The sequence below is a fragment of the Branchiostoma belcheri genome, unplaced genomic scaffold (assembly GCF_001625305.1).
Source record: "Branchiostoma belcheri isolate BF01 breed outbred unplaced genomic scaffold, Haploidv18h27 scaffold16, whole genome shotgun sequence".
Taxonomy (NCBI): domain Eukaryota; kingdom Metazoa; phylum Chordata; class Leptocardii; order Amphioxiformes; family Branchiostomatidae; genus Branchiostoma; species Branchiostoma belcheri.
In genome coordinates this window covers 2,408,711-2,434,261 of record NW_017803046.1, presented here as the reverse complement: position 1 = coordinate 2,434,261, position 25,551 = coordinate 2,408,711, and the positions used below count along the sequence as shown (strand labels likewise).

General features: G+C 41.7%; 4 protein-coding genes across 7 annotated transcripts; 2 read left to right on the top strand and 2 right to left on the bottom strand.

Annotated features, from left to right (window-relative positions):
• Nucleotides 1-26: 26 nt before the first annotated feature.
• LOC109466118 (reticulocalbin-2-like) lies at nucleotides 27-5,347 on the bottom strand. 2 transcript variants are annotated; one of them, XM_019763747.1, is made up of 8 exons: nucleotides 5,192-5,347; nucleotides 4,475-4,658; nucleotides 4,104-4,209; nucleotides 3,520-3,692; nucleotides 3,202-3,315; nucleotides 2,871-2,967; nucleotides 2,592-2,731; nucleotides 27-2,141 (listed from the first exon to the last, which is right to left on the bottom strand). In XM_019763747.1, exons 2-8 carry the CDS (start codon nucleotides 4,625-4,627, stop codon nucleotides 1,995-1,997), a joined length of 930 nt encoding a protein of 309 aa, XP_019619306.1. In that variant the 5' UTR covers nucleotides 4,628-4,658; nucleotides 5,192-5,347; the 3' UTR covers nucleotides 27-1,994. The 2 variants fall into 2 exon arrangements, with proteins under 2 accessions (XP_019619306.1, XP_019619305.1); XM_019763746.1 differs by having other exon boundaries at nucleotides 4,475-4,686; nucleotides 5,192-5,346.
• A 191-nt stretch (nucleotides 5,348-5,538) lies between these two features.
• LOC109466188 (4-trimethylaminobutyraldehyde dehydrogenase-like) lies at nucleotides 5,539-11,982 on the top strand. 2 transcript variants are annotated; one of them, XM_019763853.1, is made up of 9 exons: nucleotides 5,539-5,623; nucleotides 6,128-6,311; nucleotides 6,647-6,922; nucleotides 7,289-7,430; nucleotides 8,336-8,525; nucleotides 8,965-9,105; nucleotides 9,668-9,856; nucleotides 10,358-10,584; nucleotides 11,017-11,982. In XM_019763853.1, exons 2-9 carry the CDS (start codon nucleotides 6,137-6,139, stop codon nucleotides 11,222-11,224), a joined length of 1,548 nt encoding a protein of 515 aa, XP_019619412.1. In that variant the 5' UTR covers nucleotides 5,539-5,623; nucleotides 6,128-6,136; the 3' UTR covers nucleotides 11,225-11,982. The 2 variants fall into 2 exon arrangements, with proteins under 2 accessions (XP_019619412.1, XP_019619413.1); XM_019763854.1 differs by having other exon boundaries at nucleotides 5,550-5,633.
• A 182-nt stretch (nucleotides 11,983-12,164) lies between these two features.
• On the top strand, nucleotides 12,165-16,416 carry LOC109466198 (RING finger protein 26-like). The gene is made up of 4 exons (XM_019763865.1): nucleotides 12,165-12,330; nucleotides 12,902-13,160; nucleotides 13,647-14,799; nucleotides 15,166-16,416. The coding sequence occupies exons 2-4, from the start codon at nucleotides 12,957-12,959 to the stop codon at nucleotides 15,477-15,479; spliced, it is 1,671 nt and encodes a 556-aa protein (XP_019619424.1). The 5' UTR covers nucleotides 12,165-12,330; nucleotides 12,902-12,956; the 3' UTR covers nucleotides 15,480-16,416.
• A 952-nt stretch (nucleotides 16,417-17,368) lies between these two features.
• On the bottom strand, nucleotides 17,369-25,120 carry LOC109466132 (zinc finger protein 572-like). Of its 2 annotated transcripts, none has more exons than XM_019763774.1 (10): nucleotides 25,033-25,120; nucleotides 23,311-23,780; nucleotides 22,285-22,455; nucleotides 21,423-21,902; nucleotides 20,761-20,949; nucleotides 20,493-20,543; nucleotides 20,145-20,342; nucleotides 19,919-20,010; nucleotides 18,661-18,792; nucleotides 17,369-18,373 (listed from the first exon to the last, which is right to left on the bottom strand). In XM_019763774.1, the coding sequence occupies exons 2-10, from the start codon at nucleotides 23,761-23,763 to the stop codon at nucleotides 18,067-18,069; spliced, it is 2,073 nt and encodes a 690-aa protein (XP_019619333.1). In that variant the 5' UTR covers nucleotides 23,764-23,780; nucleotides 25,033-25,120; the 3' UTR covers nucleotides 17,369-18,066. The 2 variants fall into 2 exon arrangements, with proteins under 2 accessions (XP_019619333.1, XP_019619334.1); XM_019763775.1 differs by having other exon boundaries at nucleotides 20,145-20,339.
• Nucleotides 25,121-25,551: the final 431 nt, after the last annotated feature.

Sequence of the window (25,551 nt, the reverse complement as noted above, 5' to 3'; positions counted from 1 at the left end):
TGTAATATAGATAGAAGTGCATTACCAATATTACTGTTAACTGTTGAAACTCATCACCAAATATAATATGTATATCAAAGACATTAGTAATGATAAGCAACAATAGGCCTTTAAAGTGAATATCCATTGTTGCCTTAATCTTTGTTGACATTCATGATTATGCATGAGTACAATTAATTTTGGCTGCCAAGTACATATTGTACTATAGAAAAATAGCATTCTGTTTAATTTATATTACTGGATGCTGAACATAGATTTATTATGATTATTATTAATAGGTGCTTTGGAAATATGCCCTATATTTCATCCAGTAAATTAAGTACAATGTACTGGCTATACATGCATTCCACTGTAATAATTGTCCATTAAAGAATATATTATCTCAAACACTAGTGTTGTAGCTTGATCACTGAGGGACGGTAGAATTTTGTGCTGAAATGTGGAAGGGGTACATATGCAAATTGGGGTGATAATGCAAATCAGGGTGTCGGTCGTTTACATGATTTAATACATGTGTAGTATGAAAAGATGACTTTAAAAAATTCTTCAGCACAAAATGACATTTTCATGTTTGTATCTGTTGGACTAACAAATACAGAAATCCCACATTTTTTATTAAAAAGCTACTTTTAATACAATAAAACATCTTCCATTGAATCAGTAGTTTTCAGCATTCAATAGTAATAAGCCAGGTAATTTCATCAAATAGTAACAAAATCAGGCAAGACATGACACAACTTTAAATAACAAAAATACATGAAACAGTATATCTGACATAACTTGGCATTTCCAACTCACAGCTACACTAAAACAGTAAAGTAGACATGACAATTACTACATACAGGAATTGAGCAGCAGCTCGATCTTTTCCATCATGTTGTCCAAACCTGGTAGGTTTTACCCTTCATTTTTACCCTTTACAATCTGAATGAGTCTCACTTAATTTCTATATCATGTACTTGACAACATGGATCAACAATGCAACACTGAAAATTTTGTCTCTACGACAAACCACATACAATCTTTCCACATGGAAACCAGCAAATGCAACATCTCTATTGTTTATACTATGCAACATACTACATTGTATATTAAATCTATAAAGCTCAATATCTTAGATTTCTGTAAGCATGCTTTAGAATACTGTATGCAAGTATTGTCTGTAATAATGTAATACTGGATCAAGATACATTGAATTTTTTCTTCCCTCAACTTTAGTGGCAACAATGAAGACTGCAGCTCACATGCTCAAGAGGTAGAGTCTGCAAGCTTTTAAAAGCCTATAACTTAGTACAAGGTACATTGTGGAAATGTCAGATCTCTGTTAGATGTTACTAACAGATTTATCCCTGCTATTGATAGAATACAATACTGGTAGTTGGCAAAACAGGTTAATCTGCATTCACAACTGACAACTGGTAGCTCTAGGCATAACTTATAACCTATACCTGCATGAAATGTTTCTTAGAAAGTGTATTAGGTATACATGTAAAAGGTAAATATTGGAATTCTTATTTTTCCTTATCTTTCTTTGAATCATTTAAAACTGGTAAGATACATCAGCATGAGACTTTTTTGCATACAGCAGAGTACTTGCAGACAGTCTGCATTCTTAAACACTGACTGTCATGGTTCGCATGGCTGTAGAAAGATATTGACAAAAGATAACATTTGGAATGAAAGAACCAGTTGTGTTAACCCGTGAAGGCATGGACTGTAACAATTAACTACACTGGTTGTTTTGAGGTAGGAACCACAGTGCCCATTCCTATAGTTTTGGATCTCTTATAATAACATTATAATTTATTCATGTAAAATTGATGTTACACCAACCCATTTTTTCCTGAAGTGGGCAAGTGCTAATATTCTACCATTTCGTGCAGGATTGGGGGTTAAGTCTTACTGTAGAATTATCCTATGAATTTCTGTCCATGGCAAGTCATGTTTTGAGTGTAAAGGAAGAGGACAGTTGTTTGGTAAGGTTACAGAGACCATCACAGCTCCTCATGGTCCATGGTGTGCAGCAGCTCCCCCTGTTCTGTCAGGTCACTCTGCAGGAACAGGTCAGGGTCTGACATGATCTCCTCTGCAGACAGATGCTTGTCCTGGTTACTGTCAGCCATGGACAGGAGATGGTCTGCCTGTAAGGGGTAAAAAAGTCAGACAAAAAAGCATGGAGCAAAAACAAAGTTTAACGTAAAAGGTACTAACTTGTGGTCAAGGAGGTTAAAAATCAAGATTCTTAACCTCCTTGCTTGTGGTTCAGTGAACAAAAACAATATTCATTAATGTAATTCTAAACGTTCATCTAATATGTGTTAATTGAAATAAAGTTACTAGTAACTTCTACTAAACCAGCATACACTAATAACAGGTTCATGTATGTCGTTTCTTCCATAAGATTTACATGCTAAAACTTATTAAGAAAGTAAGCAGTAAAAAGCATCAGCATCAAATCACTTCTTTCTATACCCACAAGGAAAGGAACACGCAAAAGTTCCAGTTTAAACAAAGGTTATTCATTCTGAGGTTTTAAGTACTGAAACCCCATCACATTCTGGGTTGTTTTAAAGTAACTAAACCATTCTTACCTCCTCCTCTGCTGCCTCCCTGTGGTTGGGTGTGACCCAGGTTGTCACCTCCTCACTGTCCAACTGTCCATTTCCATCCTTATCATACTCATCAAACTGTTCCTTCTCCACTATCCTCCACTCCTCCTCACTGCTGTAGGCTGGACAATCAACAACAGACCGTGAGAACACTGCTGTCCAATACTAATAACAGGCTGTAAACGGAGCAAGTATTTCCTTGTAACCAAAATTTTGACACATATGAAGTGTAAAAAAACTGTTACAGTATGTAATACTCACATGAATCAGGCTCATCATCACCCAGATACTCGTCAAAGTCAATCAGCCCGTCTTCATTCCAGTCATTCTCCTCCAGCTTCTCCTCTACCAGGAAGTGCTGGGAAAAATCATCAGTATCAATCAAAAATCCATGCCTGGCTCGACAGATTTCAACTAACTTCAATCACTCTGTATCAGGGACCCCCGCAGCAGAATAAGCCTGGATAGTGAGTGATTGCAGTGAAATCAAGGGCTACAGAAATCCAATTTTGATGGCTGTACAGTCTTCAGCTCTCATTATCTATTGGAAAGTGGGTAGAGAGTTTAGGAAAGGATATCTCAGGATACTCACATGCATCCTGACGTACTCCTCCGGATGTTGGAAGGCCAGCCACTCCACCTCATCTAACTTCCCATCATCATCCTCATCTGCCTGCTGGAAAAATCGCCGGTCATCCTGGATCATCTACAAACACAGGGAAAAACAGTACATTTTGTAGTTAGTTTTCATGATATGAAGTTATTTCTGCAACTTGAGTTGCTGGTTATTGTTATTATTGATGAAGAAAACATAGCTTCTGGTCTACAAAATCATTCACTTTTTTGATACTGTCATATCCTGAAATTGTATCAATATCATAAGCTATTGACAGGTTTTGTCAAAGTGCACCTCATCCTCTGCAGGGTCTGCCTCTGTGGAGTACTCTGCACCAAAGGTATCCTGCAGGTACTCCTCCCAGGACACCTTACCATCTTCATCCAGGTCTATAGTCGGGAAGGTGTCCCTGGCCTCCTCAACAGAGTAGGTGTTGAAAGACTCCAACATGTGATCCACTAGTTCATCTGTCAAGTCAACACAGTGGAAGTGTGTGAAGAATTCAGCCATGTGATTCATACTTTATGACTTCTGGTATGTGATGGAATCCATGAGATAACTAAAGGTTGATTGTACCTAAAAGTATAGTGCAGATGTCAGATAGGAGGGAGACCTAAACAAGGAGAATGAACAGTCTCTACCAGACTCCTTTGCAGGCTGAATAACTGAAATTGAAATTGGCCTAAAAGGGGATATACTTGGCTGGCGATAGAAGGTCCAATATGCCTTGCAAACTGGTTCTTCTATGGCCAGCTAGCAGTGTCACAAGGGTCCTTTTCCTATAATAGTACTTGAGACTTAGTACTTGTGCCTGACTGGGTTAGAGTGAAGTGCTAGGCTGTACATAATCATTATTTCCACATTCAATGATCACTAACCTCTGTCCAGTAGACCGTCTCCATTCACATCAACCTTCTTCACCAGTACCATCAGTCTCTGTTTGGACTCTTCAGGCGACAGTTTCTGGTATTCTTCAGCTTCCTTCTGCTCAGTAAAATACAATGTACATGAATAACAAAAGATCTTTAGAGGGTTACTTAGTAGACTTCTACTGTTTTACCTGTGATCTAGTGATTAGCACAGGAGTCAATGATTTACTTTTGAATGAAGAAGAGCAGTCTCTGATTCTGTGACAGCCAGGCATGTTATCTCTCTATTTGGCCAATAACTCTTTTCAGCTGCACACACACCCCCTCCCCCCAAAGCCTGGCTGTAAAATGCTAAAGAATTGACCTAAAAACACACCAACCTTCCCTCCCAGCAGTATCTCCCTGTCAAACTCAGTGTCATGTTCCCCGTCCACATAATGGTCAGGGTAGTGGCTGGGGTGGATGTGGACATGACAGGTGGTGATGGACAGTTGCCATAGCAACAGGACAACAGTACAGGCTGGCAACTCCATTGTCCTTCAGACTGATTGTTCTGTGTGTTTACTGGGCGGTGAAAGGGGAGAGCAGCCTCCTATTAAAAAATGTCAAATTTTTGTCATGAGAAGGAGGGAACAAAATTACTAGTACACCGAGAAAACGCTTGCTTGGGTATCTTCTTTCATGAGGCGGCCGCTTTCAACCAATTGAAGATTCTGCCGCCTAGGTATTGTTACAAAAGAGGAAAGGGGCCGAAAGAAAAGAAGAAAAGAACAACGGAAATGCCTAGGATATTTGATCAATCGTCAAAGGGATTCTTTCAATTGTCACTTAGTAAATCTCGGGACACGTCACTTAGGCGGTGACTGGTGATCAAATTCTAGATTCTGGATCTACTTTCTTTATTTAAATGCAGGATTACTCTGGACACATTGCATAGTCTCATGTTCAGTGGATTTACTTAGGGTGAGAATAACGTAACATCTGTAGGGTTGACCTTGTGACAACAAACGCTAACCCTCCAACAACTCAAATATGATCAGGCTTACGGATACTCCTTTTACAAGAATCAGACAGAAGAAATTTTACAGACGGCTTACCTGTGTTATCCTTGATGTAATGTAGACAGAAGACGTCCGGTCACAGCCTCACAGTCATTGAGAATTTGCCTTATTTTGACAGCAACAACCGGACGATCAAGTAGTGTTTCTCCTGTTTGAATTTGGGGCCCCAAATTAGCTTATACCATTTCGCACCGAAGGGGGATCCTATTTGAAACTCGAAGTCAATAAAATTTATGTTTTTTTCAAATCTGTGGGAAAATATATTAATGAAAAACTTTTTTTGTGCATCTAATATGACTTGTTAAACTTTTAAACTTCTGTGTAGTATTAAATATAGTTTTTTTTGTAAATTAATCAATGCAAGTGGTATATTCCAACGAACTGTGACCTCTAACCTTCCCATCCAGGCAGCTGTGACATGCTTACAGAAGTTTGTTTGTAAACTGTGCCGAAAGCTGTGGACAGTCGGTGAGACAACGTAAACTTCTTCTTTAGAAAGCACTTAACGATATGAAGTTCTCTATCATCACGTCTCTATAGTAGCTTGTGGCAACGTTCAATAGCTAAACATATGAAAGGGAGGGGGGGTGATCATGATCACTATCATGTGGCCTTTGGCCCTGCTATAAACTGCTTATTTGACACACAATTTTTGTATCTACGAGAACAGCCAAGTTCTGGTCGTAATACCTAGCTTTTAACGACGAAAATGTAGCCCAGCTTTGCTGTAAGCTGTAAGGAATTTAAACCATGCAATATAAAATATGTTTCAATCAATGAATATGATCACAACTTGTATTTTAAACTTTCACTCACACACAAAAATTCTGTACAAAACTGTACATTGCAAGATATTTACCATTCCCTATACACAATTCTATTTATCAAATTATCATATATATCATATTGTCATATGGTCGCCAATGATAGAAGCTCCTTGTTTAAACTAATAAATGTCCCTTGTCTCTTTAGGAAGATACCATGTGGCTCCAGCAGGTAGTTTTGAGGGGTGTGCAGGTTGCTGGCAGGAGGGGCGTGTGTTCCACAGTCAGCAATGGGAAACTCCCGCTGCACTTCAACTACATCAACGGGGAGAGGGTCTCACCTCTGAACCCTGACCCTAACCAGGTCATGAAGGTCTTAGAACCTGCGACAGGTGAGATGACAAGATAATGTTTTGGTGATAAGTTTTGTAACATCCTTGCAAGTTTCAAGAAAAAAATCTGCTTTATACCCTCCATGAATATGATGAAATGATGGTTACCGCTTTCAGTCTGGATGATGTTTTGCTGTATATCTCAAGATCTATTGGACGGAATGCAATTATATTTGGCAGGTGGGTAGGTGGGGTGAAGTTGATTGTGTAGGTTGACTTTTGTCAAAATGTTTAAAATGTCAGGCAACCATGACTTCCTTTGTCAATAGACAACTGTATCACACCAAATGTGTTATAGGTGACACTTGATGATTGTACTCTGCACCCTTGCAAAGGCGAGCTTCTCATAGAGCTGCAGGCGTCGGGCCCAGACGAGGTGAACAGAGCTGTGCAGTGTGCCAAGGAAGCCTACAGTGAGTGGAGCCAGCTGACAGGGCTGCAGAGAGCCAGGATCATGCAGAGGGCAGCACAGATCATCAAGGACAGGCAGGAGGAGTTTGCCTACTGGGAGACCAGGGACACGGGGAAACCTATCTACGAGGCCAGGATGGACATCTGGACAGCTATAGATGCCATCGAGTACTTCTCAGGGCTAGCTCCTTCAATTGCAGGTAAGGTTGTGTACCGGTACTGTGTACCAGTACTATACTGCAAAAATTGAATCATTCAGAATGATACAGGTACAGCGGTCCGGACCTGCACCTAAAATCCATGTACCTGTACCTACAATTTGTTTAGGTTCACAGCTCTAATTGCAGGTGTGTTGATATCAAGATGCTTCTTGTGTTTTTTTCTGCCTGTACACATTCATCATAATATAGCTCTAAAGGTGCGGTCATTTATGATTGAGACTTATGAATTGAAGCTATTTTGTTGTATAGCTTCTTCAAAAATAACTCTTTGATCCATGATAAAAATTCTTTTTATTCATTCCCATTCTTTCTCTACAAAATTTTTCTCTTTCCCACCGTCCACAGGTCAGCATGTTCCACTTGCGAATGGTTCATTTGCCTACACCAAACGTGAGCCCCTGGGAGTGTGTGCAGGGATCGGCGCCTGGAACTATCCTATCCAGATGGCAGGGTGGAAGTCAGCACCTGCACTGGCATGTGGAAACACGTAAGATTTACCTCATGTACAAATATGTATGTAATAAAAGTCTTACCACATGTGTTACTCACATCTGTTATGCTAAAGAAAGTTCTCTGTCCACATCTGGTCAGAAACGCGTAATCGTTAATAGCAAAACAAGTTTTCCATCTAAGAATGTGCATTGGCACATAAAAGACTCATTCCCTCAGGTAGGTACTAGTTACATAAGAGACACTGCTTACATAAGGAACTCAATTTCTGTTGTTATTTTTTTCATTAAAAAGTAAAGATGTAACACAGTTTGTTTTTGTTTGTTTCGCATAACCGGTAAACCGCCTTCAGGCGTAACACACCAGTTTTGTACATGTGCGCACATGTACAAGCTGCGTAAGACCGGACTGTAAGTTTTGAACCACTCACACCGGGAAGATCCCCTACTCTTTTCGATAAGTGCGGTGGGTTCTTTAACGTGCATGGGGTGTGGCTCTCCCAAACACGGGACCTCCATTTAACGTCCTATCCGAGGGACGTCCCTAACCGAAGCTAGGTACTCATTTTCACCTGAGTGAAGTGAGGAAAGTCGTGTAAAGTGCCTTTCCCAAGGGCACAAGATCGGTGACATGGGCAGGGTTCGAACCCACAACCTCTGGGGTGTGAGCCGAACGCGCTACCGACTGTGCCACACGACCCCACAGTATCAGTATACATCAACTGTCATAATTCTGCTAGGTATGCTAGCTGCTGAGACCTTAAGAAAAGAAAAATTTCAAGAAGGCTACATCATAAACTTTTCAGATATCCAGGTGTTCTACACATTCTTGAGAAGGCAACAGTGACATTTTTATGTGGCAATCTCAAGGCTCCCAACAGTTGACATTTGAAATGTAACATTATACAGTATTACAAAACTCTCCCAAACATACATGTTCCAGGTTTGTGTTTAAGCCGTCCCAGTTCACCCCCATCACAGCTGTGATGTTAGGAGAGGTGTACACAGAGGCAGGACTGCCCCACGGCTGTTATAACGTGGTACAGGGAGCCGGGGACACGGGAACACTGCTTTGTGAACATCCTGACATCGCTAAAGTCTCCTTCACTGGCAGTGTGCCCACAGGGTCGAAGGTAATGATCATATTGTCTTATTGTATACTCTCTCAGTGTTTTTCTGTGTGTCTGAAGTTAAGACATGTAGGGTAATTAAAAACATTGAAGAAATATGCAGTGAAGTAAGTTCCATTTGACAAGAGTCAATCAGACTGCAACATGTCTCCACAGTTTGTATACTAATAAACTACGATACTGAGTTGGACTATCATACTGGCAGCTATTGCCTGCCAGTATGATTTACTTTCATCTTAAAGAAACACACTTTAAGCACACACTTTTAATCTTGCTGAAAGGAAAAAATCCAAGTCTATCGATATTACTTTTAATTATAATTACATATTGTTTCCTTTTTGCGTGTCAGTGGTAAGAATGAGTATGATTTAACAGTATACCAGCCATTTCTGTATAAAAAAGCAATTTCGTCCTTGTTCACACCTGGAAACACCTGTTCCAGGTGATGGCAGCTGCAGCAGGTGGCATTAAGACGGTGACATTAGAACTGGGAGGAAAGTCTCCCCTGATCGTGTTTGCTGATGCTAACCTGGACAACGCTGTGGGCGGGGCCATGCTGGGCAACTTCCTGTCTCAGGGAGAGGTCAGTTTTAACCTTCTCCCTGCTGCCTGACTCTGGAACCAAGACAACTGTGGGGACAAAAGGCTACCTTGGCAAGGGGATGGTTAAAAATATGATGGTTATATACTAGTAATGATCATAACTGCCCAGAATGCCATGTCCTGTTGTATGTATTAAGTAGCCTCTATATTTCTTTGCTAGTGACAAGTACATGTATTTCCAGGCTCGTATTTCCTCAGCTATAAAGTGCAGTCTTTGCCATGCATTTAAATGCTGAACTAGTATCATATCTTCCCTCCGTTAATGTATCCTTGAAGGATTAATGTATGGTATGTTTGAATTGCCATGACTACATTTTTCCAGTGCTTTAGCCTAGCCCAAAGTATACTTTGACCTAGGCTGTGTTTACACAAGCCCCACCCCAAGACCTTTGTGTGTGCCTCCCAAAATCTGCTTGCCCACCAACAATCTTACAAAGCGGACTAAAGCTAACAAGGTTGGGCTCCAGGCTACCTCCCATTAGTCAGGCTATAATTTGGCCTATTGGAATATTCCTACATGACACTTTCCCCTGTCCCACCAGGTATGTTCCAACGCGACCCGTGTGTTTGTGGAGAACTCTGTGATGGATCAGTTCCTGCAGCGGCTGGTGGAGCGTACCGGCAGGATGAAGATCGGAGACCCCATGGACGACGACACTCGGGTCGGCGCCATGATTCACCAGGACCAGGCGGACAAGGTCATGACCTACCTGGACGGAGCCAAGAAGGAGGTAGGAGGAGATTGTCATTTGATTCCTGAGGATTGGATCTGAAATTTGTGTCTGAATTTTGGATCTGAAGTTTGTCTTTAAACAGAGCAAATTTTAACATTGTTTTCAGCAAATACAATGTGCTATTATAACACTAGTAGTACATGTATTAATAATACATTGAATTGAATCATGATTCTTTGTTATTACAATGTTCAAAATTTTAACACCACTATTCAGTGCTTTTACAAATCTGTTTTGTATCTACTATGCTGAATAGTGTATAAGTTTATATCCTATTAATCTCCAAGTAGATCTTTCGGTGGGGAAATGTACATTATACTGTCTGGCAAATGGATACAGGCTGTCTTACCCCCACTGAAAGATCTGCTTGGAGATTAACATCCTAAAGCTTTATATCCATATGAGGTGTACATGTAAGTATATGTTTTTTCATGGACCAGATATTCTTGAAATAAGAAAATGAAGTGTGGTTACTAAAGCTCCCCCTCCTGTGCCCAGGGTGCAGTAGTAGCCTGTGGAGGTGAGTTGGTGACCCCGGATGACCCCCGGCTGAAGGGTTCCTACATCTCACCCTGTGTCCTCACCAACTGTCATGACGACATGACGGTCGTGCAGGAGGAGGTGTTCGGCCCCGTGGTCTCCATCCTGGGGTTCGACACGGAGGAGGAGGTCATACAGAGGGCAAACAACACAGAGTATGGACTGGCCGGGGGAGTCTTTACAAAGTGAGTGGTGTAGGCATAGTCTCTGAGGTGTCGCCAAAAACAGTTTGCTGAATATTTGCTGTGTTTTTCAGTTGTTGTCAGTTCTCATATTGGTCAGTTCTATGGATTCAGGCTTAAGTTGACTGAATCATTATTATTGTCTCGTCCCATACATGTACGACATACATGTAGCCCTCTAAGTAGATGGTGCAAGTTCATTCTTAATGCAAGAAAATCCAAGGAGCTTTCATCATGTAGAATGTCCTTGGAAAATCTTAGTAACAAAATTTGTATGCTTGCTTTGTATTATGTGGTGCACTTGAAAACATGACTAAGACTCTGTTGTAAACAGTAATATTGAATAATTGCCCAGTTAGCAAATAAAAAGAATGTTGACATGTATTTACTGTACAGATAATGCAGTCATGTTTAATCCTCTCTTCCTCTGCCCAGTGACTTGACAAGAGCTCACCGTGTGATTGCCCAGATGCAGGCTGGGACATGTTACATCAACAACTTCAACATCATCGACGTGGCCGTGCCGTTTGGGGGGTTTAAAAAGTCAGGACTGGGGAGAGAGAACGGGCTGGTTACTCTGGAGTATTACACTCAGGTCAAGACTGTGTATGTAGAGATGGGAGATGTCGACGCTCCGTTCTGATGTTGATCTACTGGATCATTTTCTCTGGATTAAAAAACAACACCTTCATTTGTTTTGATGCTTCTGAATGTTCCATTATGTTAACACCAAGTCTGTTTGACTACTACTTCATATCATTATGTGCTAAAAAAGCTTTTAATTTTAACTTTAACATTTTTCTCTTATTCCGGTTCTGGCGTAAATAGATACTCATTATTTTCTTGCCACTGTTACACATTGGACAAGCTTTAGAGAGATGTATTTTCATTACATATTTTCACAGGATCAAGAATATGTAACAGTGAAATGTGAAGTAAGAACAGTAATTAAAAGTTTTTAATTACAATGGTATATACAGTGGTGGGGAAAGAATAAGTCTGTGAAGACTTTAAAGGTCTGAAAATTGAGATGTATGTCATTTTTTTTAGAATGGCAGCAATGATATGTTTAGCCCACAATGAGGGCCATGTGATATGAATTTAACCTTAACAGGGATAGGATTAAAGGAGAATCTCTCACAGGCTTAATGGTTTCTTCAATGCTGAAAAAAAAAAACATTTTTGTGGTGTAACTATATCGCGGCTATAAATTATTGCAGCTCACCATGCAAACTGCTAACATTACAATACCCTTGTTGTTTATATTGCCTGTGGTATTGAAAAATTATAGACATCAACTTTCAGGGACAGTAATGTGAAATTGCAGACCATAATAGGTCATTTCTTGTACAGTACAAGGATACAATTTTACATGCGAAGAATAAACATTTTGGTCATGAGGGAATGTGTCAGCTTTCCAAAAAATACCTCAGAAGACTCACGTGCCTTTTTTTAGTTTGAAGCCGGGTGTTTGTCATTCACTCTTCTATGTATTATATAAAGAGATAAACAATTTTAGAATGTACAAATGTAAATGTACGTGCACCACCGTGCACGTGCGCCCTCTAGCTATTTATTTGTAAAGTGCAGTTGTGCCCTTTGACCGACAACCAGTACCTGTCATGGCCGCAGTCTGTTTGTTTTCCAAGGTTGTTGCTTGTCGTTACCTGCGTCAAAAGTGCTTGGATATCACCTTTTAGCTCAGTTTACCCACAGGAAGTACCTAAGAATGCAGCGGGACATGTTGAGGTAGGAAAGAAGCTAGTTTAATCGATTTCAAAGCCGTACGTTGCTCATAGATGTTGTACCTCGCAGCAGGAAGACTTAGGCTAGGGTGCAGCTACAAGAGTTTCGGTTTATAACGTTGTGTACCACTACCAGTATAACGTTACGTACTTAAACGGAGATAGAATTTTCTCCATGCTGATGACTAACCACAGCAGCGTATAGAGTTGACCGCCGAAGTACGGTTACCGTACTGTTTATAACGTTATTATGTATATTGAGGTTCATGGTATTGGCATATGTCACGGAAGCTGTTGAGGTAATACGTGTTTTGCTACTCACCAAATTACAAAGCAGTATAAAACAACCTAAACTTTACATGACTTTGAATCAAAGCTGCTACCACCGTATTTTCTGTTGAATATATTAAACGGGCACTGTATCGTGATGACAATTCATTGATACAAATGTAGATACAGAGTATGGTATATGATATGAATTTATGATAAAAATAGCTGCCAAAACTTTTTGAATTTGCTCCAGTCTTTGGCACAGTCTAAACAAGACATGGATCAGTGTTGTTTTTTTTCCCCAGGTTCCAACCATAGCAGATTTCAGACTGTAAGTTTGAACAGTAGCCAACAATCACCATGGCAACTGTACTGGACACCCTGTCGGCCATCTCGGAGTCAGTAGAGGAAGGCGTGGGGAGGGCGCTGTACGCCGGACACAGGCTGCTGACGCTGCACTATGACATGATGTCCCGGGTGTTCACCACGCTTCACTTCATCGCCAGCGTCACTGTCAACACCACCGTGTCTGTGGCTAAAACCTGCTGGGGGATTCTCAATCAGGTACTGTACTTAACATACACATCATCACTGCATTTTATCTGTTTACAAGTACAAATTTGGAAACTTTGGTTTGTTTCCATTTCCATGTCATCATTTCTGATTCCATTAGTTGCACCTACAGGAACTTTATTACCTTTGCCAGGATGCAATATTTTTGATGGCCTACATCATGTGTATGTACAAATGTAGGGTACTCTGAATACCTGTGTATGTACAATGTATGTGGTTTAGCGTGGTAACTCAAGAAGCTTCATCTTCATCTTTGCCGGGGCTCTATGATGTTATAAAAGCCCCCGGCCCGGCTACACCCCCATATAGCCCCTGCTAAGGGTGGATTGTCATAAAACTTGGTATGTGGGCAGATCTTGATATGAGACCTCAAAATTTTTAGATTTCAAGGGGTCCCTGGTGACTTGTTAACTTCTTGGCAGATGCTGTTTTGTAGAATTGTGAGAGTTTAATGTTCTGATTTCTTCTCTCCTACAGATTTGTACCCTTCTGTTGGACCTCCTGTTCCTGACTGGGTTAGTGGTGCAGTACGTCCTGGTGTGCCTTCAGGTGGCCTTCGGGATCCTCTGGGACTTTGGAGGAGTCCTAAAACTAGTTCTGACCTACATCACCTCACAGACATGGCACGCCTTGTGCACAGTAGGGTCCCATACTATGTACAGCCTTCAAGTCTTTGGTAAGACGTTACTCCATGGAGTATTGGAAGGATGGCAGTTTGTGAAGACAGGTGTGCACCTGACAGGTGTCCAGGTGTTGTCCTGGGTTACCACAGCTGGGACGAGTGTGTTCGGTGGACTGCAGGCACTGGTGACCAACACCCTCGCAGCTGTGCAGATGTTGGTGAGTGGAATCCTCACGGCAATCCAGACAGTACTGACGTTCATACTGAGCAGCCTGCAGGCCGTGCTGCTGCATGTTTTTGCCGCAGCCCAGTTCCTGGCCATGCAGACTGTCACCGGCCTGCAGCTGGGAGTGAACTACATCATTGCAGCCCTGCAGTACCTGGTCACCAACGTGGTGGTGCTGCTGCAACTCCTACAGCAGGGGATCTTCTACGTCCTGGCTGAGTCATTCCACGGGATCCATGCGGCTCTGTCGTTCGTCGGGACGTGCGCCTGGATGGTGCCGCAGCTCCTGCTGAACGGGATTCTCGCAGCGGCGTACATCCTGTATTCCGTGTCGTCCAGCACGGTGTACTACCTGGCAGAAGGGCTGACATACCTACAGCAGTCCATGCTGACAAGCGTGAAGAAAGCTGTGGACTTCCTCTGGCTCACGGTGTCAATATTCTCACTAGAACTGGTAGCGGCTGCCGTCTTACTCGGGGCCACGGCTATACTGGTGAAGAAATGGGACGACACCACCCTCCCTCCCCTCCCTGACATCACCCAGCACCTAAACATGTGGACATTCGGACAGGACCTGGACAACACACGGGACAGGGAGGAACCACAGGAAGCCGAGGAGGAAGAAGAAAGGGATGATGGAAGTGACGTGGAGGATTCTGGGAGGGAAGACAGTTCGTCGTTAGTCAGTTCTGCAAGCGATGAGGGATCAGAGAGTGAAGAGGGCGGGGAGAGGCACCAGCTTCCTCCCAGACTTCAGCGGTACAACCTTCGCACACGAAACAGTACGTAAGCTTCGTTCTCAGTTATTCATAGCTGTAATTTTCATTACTTTTGTATGAACTGTAATGAACTTTTTGCACTAATCAAAACTACATGTAACCTCAGCACATAGTTATGATGTTGTAGCCAAGATGTTCAGGAAGTGGCTGGAAAGAGTAGAAATTGGCCAAACAGACATGATAGGCCAGGGGAGTTGGTCCGCACTAATAGGAGCGGCAAACTGTTCTCTTAACATGGACTAGCTCCCCTGGTCATCTGTCCATTTGGCCAATTTCCACTCTTTGCAGCCACTTTCGAAAGCCTGGTAGAGGCTAGCCAAGATGTATCTTGATGCAATAGGCTCAGTTTGTGGTGATACCTCCCCACAGTTCCTCAGCCTGGGACCTCCACGTCCAGACCCCGCAGCCCCACACCCACAACCTCCTGTCTGTCCTCGGACGACGAGGAACTCCAGGCACCGGAACGAGCCAGAAAAATCCGGCTGAGGTTCACCAAGGAGCGAGAGAAGCGTCTGTGCGTGGTGTGTCAGGATAACGTGAAGAACGTGCTCCTCCTGCCCTGTAGACACATGTGCCTGTGTAGGGGGTGTGCTGACCACATCACCAATTCTCTCTACGCACACCAGAGGGTGTGTCCACTATGTCGGTCCAGAATTGGGAATGCACTGGACATCTACATTTAGTAAAATATCATGTATTAATCACAATCCTTCAATGGACACAAATAGGGCATTTGATGGATTGAGATACTAACAGCATTCCACATAATGTCATAAGAGGCTTAATTTTTTGGCAGAAAAGTTCAAGAGCTCATCTTATTTTGATACTAAATTACAATTTGGTGTATGCATTTTTTGCTATTTGTGTACAATATACTTCTGTTATATTTCTTGTTTACAGAGCCAGTCAGAAGTGAAAATCTTCTCATTTTGTGGTATCAAGGAGACTCATTTCATTTAACTTCTTTGTATATTTTGTTTTTGCAGCTATCATTTCAGTGCAAATATTTTCCAATGTCCATGGCCCTTCCCTAAGTTGTGTAATGGTGTCACCAATTTTCAGGAAATTATGGTCTATGTACATGAATACAGTTATTTTTTCAATGGAAAATGCCATGTTCTCTGCTTAAGACTATTAAAAATGATATGTTCTCAGGAAGACTATAAAATAATAATGCAAAATTGTTGTACAGTTACTAGTATGTTAGATAAAAGTGTATTGATGTAGCAGTGGGAGGAAAAAGTTAACAGTAACTTTGAAATTGAACTATGGGATATACATATATCTAGGAAGGAAATCTACTGTAATGACATTGTTGACATTTTTGTATTTCGGGAGTTGTAAAGTTACAATGGCTATTGTAGTTGTAGTTTGGATATTTTAATCAATACTGAGGGCTGAAGGAATCTCACCGTTTTTCCAGTGTATCAAAATCTTATTTTCTTTGTGTTACTTTTTACCAATGTTTGGTATAATAATATTATTTCAGATTATCACAAACAATGTAAATCAGAAGGATATGTTGGTTGAAATTATTTCAATGGATGATTCTGTGTGAAAATATGACAGTAACTGTTATACTGGATTGCAAATCTTGGTGAATCACTTAAAGTGATAAAACATTTCACTTTGAGTGATGTTTTCCTTGGTCTGATATTTTACCATTCATATTGTCAGAATGACAGCATCAACTTGTATAAGGACAGACTACTTCAGAACTCTTTCAGAAAAGAAAAACATCAAAATTAGTCAACACAAATATTTGTGTTGACTAATGTTATGTTCCAATTCATAATGATTATGAATTGCCCGCCTCAGCTAGGAAAACCTAGTTGAGGCGGGCGGGAAAGAGCTCATGTGGCCCTGAGGAAAACCCGCCACTACCACGTAAGACTGGATACCAGGCTACCATTTCGTTAAGAGGATGTGTAGGAGTGAGTGCTAAAGAACAAAATTTTTCAAAATGTTTCGTATTGCTACCATTTGTAAGGACTTCTCAAACAGACTACAACATCAAAATACTCGCCCTTAAAGTCCACTGCTGACAATTTATTCACTCTTTAAAGCTTGTACAGTGTGAAGGTCCAGCAGTACAGAAATCCTCGATCCTCAGCCCATAGATGAGAAAAAAAATCATCACAACTCAAAACTGTGTTTCATGATGTCACAGACCAGTACATTATCTATTTGATTTCAAATTATTACAGATGTTCAATTGTACCAAACAAGAAAAGGAGAAACAAACTACCGGTGCTATACAAAATCTGTAACTTCATCAGTGCTAGTCAACATTCTACCCTGATCTTAAACAACAACACAAAAAAATGTAGCCACCAAATTAGAAATTAAACCTGAGCAGCTATTGAGTTTTGCAGGCCTTCACAAAGCCCTTTGTTGACCAGGCAACATTGCCATTTTGCACCATAGTTGTGCACATAGCCAAATGAAAAAGTCTAGGTTGTAGCCATGTTACCTTAGTCTAAGATTCTCCCATTATACAGAGTACATAAAACAGTTCTATTAAGTTAGGTGCGATATTCTCTTGTTTACTGTGTAAAACAATGGTCTCTATAAGCACATGGAATATCATTACATGTGCTGTTCTTCCAAAAGCTAATTACATAAGGCAACTGTGTGAAAAGGAGTAGTTACATAAGCATTAAGTTAGCAGCTTTGTTTAAATACATTGTACTTTCATCAGCACTTTTGCTAAATGTCTTAGTCATCACACAGACACACACATTACAACTACTAAGGGATGCCACTTCAAAATTCCTAGGTATAATAAATACATCCTCACTAGTCATAAATTACATGTCTAGGACATAATCACTGCAGCACATCAAAACAATTGAATCACAACTTCTGCTCTTGTCTTGTTACAAGGTCACTTGGGAAAGGTCCCAAACTGCAGTACTTGACATATTAAAAATTCTGGCACTTTCATCCATGAGAAATGTGACCATATCAGAGTTTTAGCTCACTGGCCAATGGCAGTGTTGGTCAGTTGCATTTAACAGACGGTGGGCTTCAACCCAAATCAATTGTACAAGACCATTACGTTGTAATAAATACAGGAATTGTTACAAAAATGGTCACAGTAACAGCTGAGATAAAACAAAGCTTGTTCCTTGTCAGAGGTATGTAAGGTCTTGCAAAATGTTAATACCATTTACACTTGACTTTTACAATAGACTGAAGAAAGCGTTCCAATCATCTACACCAAACAGACGTACTGTACTGTTATAGCTGAGATACGTCTCCATTCATTCACCACATGTGCCTCTGTGTGTGTCGGACCCACTCCTCCTGGATGTCAAACTGCCGCCCGCAGTAGCGACACTCAAAGATGACCGACTCGTACTCCAGTTCCTCCTCCCCGTCCACGCCCACCGTCACCTCCTGCCCGATGTCCGACGGACCCAAGTCCACATGAAAGGTCTCCTGTGGTTGGCTGATGGGGGCCAAGTTTGGTTTGATGATCATGGTTGGCTGCAGAGGCTTGCGGGTGTGGCTGCGCTTCACGTGACGCTCCAGGACTCTACGCTGGTTGGTGGAGAAGGGGCAGTGATCACATCTGAAAAAGGAAACAATATCATGTTACTGTTATGATGTATGTTGTCAAGAGGAGATGTGAGTAAAACACCCAATGTACTCTTTCAATTCTTTAAAGTCTATAAAGAAGAATACACAATTCTACCTGAGAATTTAGACAAGCATCACAACAACTGCTAATGGGTCTTGCAGAGAAACAGCTTTTACTATAGTGTACTGTGCTGTGCTGTACTGTACTGTATAAGCTTGCATTTTGGAAAACCATGTTTGAGAAGTCATGTATAACAATTGAAGACAGGAAACACTGACCTGTACTTGTTCTCTCCCATGTGTCCCCTGATGTGATTGGACAGGCCGACTCCTGACTCAAACGTCAGACTACAGAAGGTGCAGTGGTGCTTCTTGTTTGCATGCTCCTGTACATGGGTGATGTAGGCTTTCCTGCGGAGGAGTAGGCAACAAAAAACAGCAGATTAACTAGAAAGGCCAATATTTGCTTTGGAGCAAATACAGCGATGGGTTCACCACATTTTACGACATGGCAGGGAAAGAATGAGAAACACAAGGGAAAACAATGATTTACATTGATATAACTATAATATGAAGTAACATACAACTAAAACAACAGTTGGATAGCTATTCAAAAATCATTGGTTAGGATTTTTAATTGCATAATGCAAACTGTTGATTTTCAAAATAAATAAAAAAACGTTCATGCCCCGCATTCCAATGCTGGAGCAGAAAAGCTTGAAATACCTACCAAAACACTTGAATAAAGACATACTGTCAGTATGGAAATGCTCTGTGCAGGTGTTAATCAAGTTAAATCCCAACAGCCAATCAGCAAGAAATGCTCTGTGCAGGTGGAAATGCTCTGTGCAGGTGTTAATCAAGTTAAATCCCAACAGCCAATCAGCAAGAAGTATAGAGGAAAGCTGCATGCCTATTGGTTGATGCCCTGCATTCCATTGTGATGACTCATGCCCAGACGTGGTAAACACGGCACACTAACACAGTAATACATTTGCTATAACACAGCCAAAAAACTCAAATAAAACCATTCTAAAAGCCTGTATCACAAAAATTTAAAAAACGCCTAGGGGTATTTGCCCACTGTACCTCCATACCAAATTTCAGGACCTTAGGCCCTAAAATGAAGAAGCTGAATCCATTTAAAAAATGGCAGGAGGAGAAGGAGGAGAAGGAGGAGAAGAAGAAGAAGAAACATCAGAAAAAGCAATATGGGTTCACCACCACTTCGTGGTGTGGTGAACCCATAAATATCTGGTCAATACATATTACACATCATTGATAGCCTCACCTTTTTGGATTCTACAACACCTATAGAGTAAATCTATCAAGACATGGGTATTTGTATCAAACTGGATGAAGAAATTCAACAAGGAAATGGGTAATGCTTATTTCAAATCACATACTGCTTAACCTATTCACCTTTTCTGGTTTACCAATTCTGTCTTCCTATCTCTTTGTCTATGTACTTAACAAATAAAAAAGTTATGAAAGGTTCCATGTTAGAACAAGCAGACAATATGTAAACGTCCCTCACCTGTTGCCGGTGGTGAATTCACACACATTGCACTTGAAGGTTTTCTCACTGTGGATGCGGAGGTGGTTTGCCAGGGACAGTCCATTGTTAGCCTGCAGAGGGAAGATTGTGTCAGCTATAAAATGTGTTCTGCAAACTCCAACAGTCATACAAGGATAAACAAGACAACCACAGGTGGCAGACTTCACCCCCTTACCCATACTTTGTTTCATCACAATGTACCTACCTGGAATGGACAGAAGTTACACTGATACTCCTGCATCTTGGCAGCAGGGATGGGAGAGAGGGAGTCATCCTCATCACTGTACACATCATCCTCCCCACTGTCCTCTTCACTGTCACTGGCCTCCTGTTTGTAAGTGTTCTGCTGGACTGTGATGGTCTGTGAGGCAAAGGTCTGGCCTTGGAGCACCTGTTGGGGCTGCTGTGGGTGGACAACAAGTTTCACATTTCTGAGATTACAGTTACTGGACTATCACACATCTTATGCAAGGAAATTTTTTTTTCCTTTTTTTTTATGATCACCCCAAGCTATAACCCAATAGCTAAAAGTGAGAGCATGAATCAAACATACCTGGACTTGTGCGATCACCTTCCCAGCAAAGTACGACCCCTGCTCTTGTTGCTGATATCATGAAATAGACAAGTAAGATTATAAGATTATGTACAAGACTGGGGAACAAGAGTAGTTGGACAACTTTAGTCCGAGATTCAAGAAATTTATTTTTTGTATTCAAGGAATCAGATGGTAATGCTGCCATCAGTATTACATAATGATTTGGGAAATTTCTTCAAATACCCAAAAGTGATAATTTTTGATAGGATGACAAGGCAATTCTGACCTTCATCCTGCGTGCAGCGTGTGAGCGTAGATGCCTCTGTAGCAGCCAGTTCTGGATGAAGGCAAACCCACACTCCTCGCACTTGAAGGGGCGTGGTCGCTCCAGCTGGTTCCGGGCAGCTCTCAGCAGACTCCGGGCCAACAGCTGCTGCTTGTTCTTACCACTGTACTGGTGGGTCTTTATGTGCCGCTGGGGGGGAGGGGGGTAGTATTGTCTTTTGAGTTGACTTCATCATGAAATAGTCCATTCATGAGGGACCAATTAGCAAGTACGACAGAAAACTAAATCTAACACCATTGAAATCTACATAAAAAACAATGCTACACTTTTTTTGCTCTAATCTATCAGTTTCTGCAGTTCACTCATCCATACAGTAAATCTATGCTGATCACAGCACTTATTCAAAGAAAACATCACATTGTTCACAATCTAGCTATACAGCCTTCCATAACTGTTTACTACAAATAAGCCAATTACATGTAGTATATTTTATGATTAAAAAAAAATGTTCAGGCATACAGTTTCTGTCAGCCAAATGAAAACATCATGGTACATTTTGTACAGCAGTACAGGTATAACAATAACTTACAGAGCATAATACAGGATATGAATAAAATGGATACTTGCAAGCAAATTAACTTTGAATAACATTTTCAACTAACCTGTAGTAGCCAGTTATGAGTGAAGGCAAATCCACACATGTCACACTGGAAGGGCTTGTCGATCAGACTGCCGGGGACTGAGTGACCGCGGCCTGTACTGGTCGTGCTCATTTCATCATCATCCCGGATCATGTCCCGGATCCTCTTCTTCCCCAGGTTACTGCGAGACGACGCTCTGCTGGGGCTTTTCGGTGAGGTGGTGACCTGTGTTTGGTTGGTGAGGTTTACTGTGGCTGGCTGTGCCTGGCAGGTACTGGGAGACTGTACAGGGAGGGCGATGTTGACTGCTGTGGGGGTCCAGCCCTTTATTACCGGTATTGTTGTAGTGACAACTGTGTTAGACATGGTTCCTACTTGTTGAGTGGAGCTCGGTGTGATGAAGACCTTCTGGATGGGGTTGCGCTGGGGCGGGGGAAAACCTTTGGCGATGAGAACCGGCACCTTCTGGGAACCGTCCACTTGAACCTGAGCCTGCATTGGCTGGAAGTGGAAACATACAAAAGTCACACAAGTTAAACAACCATTGTATAAATCATTCATTTATTCTCTACCCATACATGACTAGGAGAGTAAACAATTCTGATGCTACACAACCCACCTTGCAACAAGGGAAATTTAGCACAAACAATTATTGTAACCCTAACAGAAAAGGTTCAAATCATACATCTGCGGGTTGAGCACCAGGGCTCAATGCATATGTGAGTACTACTATATTGTGAGAAAAATGACAAAATTTCCCTTGTTTTTTTATGATAAGTATTGTGTTCCATGTCAACTTTTTGTGTTAGATTTATATGATTTTTTTAAATGAAATATTCTACCTTTTCTTTAACCAAATATGATTCTGTAAGTGGTGCCATACCTTCGTCTCGACGACCGTGACCTGAGCCTGTGACGTGACTTTAGCCTGCTGTGCCTCCCACGCCGCCTGTTCCGCTGCCCGCTGTTCTTCCCGCTCGTGTTTGCGCATGTGACGCGTCAGGATCCACTGGTGAGGGCACTTGTACTCACACTTGGTACACTGATACCTCTCCTGCAGGGAACACACAGGAACAGTCTGTTGGTACATGTGACAACTGACAAGGCTACATGTAGCAGATGGATGGTTTTGCTGGCATAATTGTACCAAAAATGGTATGTTGAACTAAAACATTAAAAATTTATGATTTTATCCATTAGTATATGTATTTTTACCTCCATATGATAAAGAATAATTTGCACATTTTTACTCAATTCAACTCTCATAAGTAATAAAATTTGAAGGAAAAAAAGACAATAAAAACTCCCCATATGCTTGAGACTCCCACGCATATCTGTGGTGTACAGTACTTTGGTAACAAAGTTGACTAAAAGCATGAAGTGACCAAAAGCTTGTGATAATGAGGGGGAAATTAGATTGCATTCTTGCTTCCCTCAGAGGAAAGAAAGTAATGGCTGAAGGAAGGATAGAGGGTATGAGGAGGGCATCAGACCAGACTTTAAACTGCAATGCATGCACATCATCAATATTAATCCCTCTACAAAACCAACTGTATCTCTGAGTTACTTTTACATGAGTTCACAGAAACATGTATTTTACATTAACAGGTGTCTTGACTGTCCACCTGTGACCATTCACACTGTGAGGCTGGTAGTAATAGGACGCTTATGCCAATTTGCATGCACAAGATCATCAGCAAGAAGGTAGATGAATCAAAACAACCACCAGAGAGACTTTCTCCCAAACTCATGCATGGCTGAGCACATTGTGGTGAAGGTATGCGTTAATCTATCCATGTAGACACTGGAGCTGTTCAGTTAAGCATGCGGCATGCAGCAGGCAGGGGGTAGTGCACTGGGGTGGAGTTAGACATGTACAGGGGAGGCAGAAGGTGAAAGTTGGTCTCACCTTGTTGGCATGGATAGCCATGTGTACATGTAGGTACTTCTTAGTGGTGGTGCTGTACGAGCAATTCCCATAGCTGCACTTGAACGGCTTGCCATCTGAGTGGGTCCTCCTGATGTGGGCAACCAGGTTGCCTTTGCGCAGGCACTCAAAGTCGCACTTCGGACACTTGTGGGGCTTGGACTGATCGTGTATGGCCATGCTGTGGCGCTTCAGGTCGTACGCCTGCGCAAACGCGGAGGGGCAGTACTTACACTTGAAGGGCTTCTCGCCCGTGTGGGTACGATAGTGGCGAATGAGGGCAAAGCGGTTTTCACTCAGATACGGACACTGGTCACATTGGTAGTAAACGCGAGGTTTGACTCCGTTCACTGTGATCGGGGATGTGGTTGTTACGGGCACCTCCTGACTGGTGCTGTCGGCCACCATTTCTGTAACCTGATCCCCCTCCGCCATCACGGTCTGGCCTTGTCCTGAGGATTGGAGAAACAGTCCACATCAACCATGATCAGCACTCGTCACAACTTCTCTCTACAGATTCTCCCTCACGTCACATGTGATTTGCACAGACAAAACTTCAATGTCTATTCTGATCATGCAGAAAGCATGATCATGTCTGTTTGATACTGCATGCAAGGACAATTTGTAGTGTATCGTCAGTGATTATGATTATATGATACATAGTGGTGTGCATCATCAAATTTTAGCCATCTGCAAAAGAAAAAGGATTTAGAGCCATTACAGATGATTTACTACCTCTTTGTTCTTTGTCATATTCCCAGCTCCAAATTTTGATTTGTGCGAGGATATATTGTTGCAAGTGGGACTATGTACACACTACAAAGGCTACTCTACCTTCCATACACAAATATTATGTGCTGCATAGATAAGTAACAGAAATATTCAGAGCTTGTGAAAAGAAAACACTATTCAAACAATGTTATTCTAGAATTCCATTGTTTTGGAATAGGAACGATTCTTCACCTAAAGAAAGGAGTAAAAGAGTAAAGTATGGAAATCTACAAGAAACAATTGAGTTGGCATGACAGTGACACCCCAGTCTGTGCCCCCCTAGGCTAATGAGACAACTGCCGTGGGCGTTGTCACGCAGGCGCAGACTTCAATTGTCTGGGATATTTTGATAGACAGCTCAACCAACATGCAGCGCAACTGGAACCTTTAAAGTCAACAACAACCCTGATATCCACTCACCACACACAGAAAAGCATAGAAGTTGAGACGCTGGCGTTAAAATTGCCGTTTGTGAGCTGCGTTTGGCTTTTTAAGTGGGTACAAGCCTGAGTTAGACAAACACAAAATGGCCGACTGGGTTGGCCACAGGACACAAAGCCACCCTGTTGGAACAGCATAGCAACTAGGAGGGTAGGGACCCCTCACAAAACGCCGCTGAACGTTAGGTTCCCGGCGTGAAAATTCCTGTGCATGGTCCTGGTAAATAAATGAAGTTATACAGCGACTTTCTGGGCGTTGGGAGCCCAAACAACGCCACAAGATACGATGTTGAGACAAGGCAGTGGTGGCCATGCCAGTTCGATCAACAGAACATGTTCGCCGTGCATTGTTTGCCAACTTGCACGCTACCACGACACGAAACCGCAAAAATTCCACCATACGGCTAATAAATAACACCTACTTTACTAAAATTCACTAGAATATTTAGTTATAGAGGTACCACCCGCACATGAACCTCTGATATGGACTTACCGCTGAGAAAACGAGGGAAAAGTGATGAATAATGCGCCTGATCAGATCACCTCATCTGATTATGTGGAAAGACGATCCAGGTCAAAGGTCGCCCCCAGTCCCGGATGTTGATCGGCACCTACCCAGAAGTCCTTGCGCGGAGAAAACTTTCTGTACTGAGTTTGTGCCAAGTTTTCCGCGTTTCTGACACAAGTTGATAATATAACTAACACATATACTATAGTAGAAGAATTAATCTGGATAATTTCATGTTTATTTGTTACACTGACCGCTGACCTTTTTAAAATACCCACTGAAATGCAGTCTTTATTGTGTGAGTCAGGGCCCAATTATTGTGTTATTTCTATCCTTTCAATCCACTTCATCCCAACAGTTTTCTTGTCCAACTTGTGTATTGAAAACACAAAACACAATGAACACAAATTACTGACTGATTAAATGTATATTTTTTTCCAATGTACATAGAGCACTCCAGGTATAATGTTAACACTACAACTGTTTCTTCTTCATTATTAAATG

Excerpts from the sequence above, each read along its gene's own strand:
- LOC109466118 (XM_019763747.1), bottom strand. The coding sequence starts at position 4,627 with ATGGAGTTGCCAGCCTGTACTGTTGTCCTGTTGCTATGGCAACTGTCC. Across the intron at positions 3,316-3,519 it reads CAGACCCTGCAGAGGATGAG|ATGATCCAGGATGACCGGCG; the intron begins GTGCACTTTGAC and ends CTGTGTTTGTAG. Across the intron at positions 2,732-2,870 it reads TGATGATGAGCCTGATTCAT|CCTACAGCAGTGAGGAGGAG; the intron begins GTGAGTATTACA and ends TTGATTGTCCAG.
- LOC109466188 (XM_019763853.1), top strand. The coding sequence starts at position 6,137 with ATGTGGCTCCAGCAGGTAGTTTTGAGGGGTGTGCAGGTTGCTGGCAGG. Across the intron at positions 6,312-6,646 it reads GGTCTTAGAACCTGCGACAG|GCGAGCTTCTCATAGAGCTG; the intron begins GTGAGATGACAA and ends ACCCTTGCAAAG. Across the intron at positions 10,585-11,016 it reads GCCGGGGGAGTCTTTACAAA|TGACTTGACAAGAGCTCACC; the intron begins GTGAGTGGTGTA and ends TCCTCTGCCCAG.
- LOC109466198 (XM_019763865.1), top strand. The coding sequence starts at position 12,957 with ATGGCAACTGTACTGGACACCCTGTCGGCCATCTCGGAGTCAGTAGAG. Across the intron at positions 13,161-13,646 it reads GCTGGGGGATTCTCAATCAG|ATTTGTACCCTTCTGTTGGA; the intron begins GTACTGTACTTA and ends TCTCTCCTACAG. Across the intron at positions 14,800-15,165 it reads CAACCTTCGCACACGAAACA|TTCCTCAGCCTGGGACCTCC; the intron begins GTACGTAAGCTT and ends ACCTCCCCACAG.
- LOC109466132 (XM_019763774.1), bottom strand. The coding sequence starts at position 23,763 with ATGGCGGAGGGGGATCAGGTTACAGAAATGGTGGCCGACAGCACCAGT. Across the intron at positions 20,343-20,492 it reads AGGTGATCGCACAAGTCCAG|CAGCCCCAACAGGTGCTCCA; the intron begins GTATGTTTGATT and ends GTCCACCCACAG. Across the intron at positions 18,793-19,918 it reads GAATTCACCACCGGCAACAG|GAAAGCCTACATCACCCATG; the intron begins GTGAGGGACGTT and ends ACTCCTCCGCAG.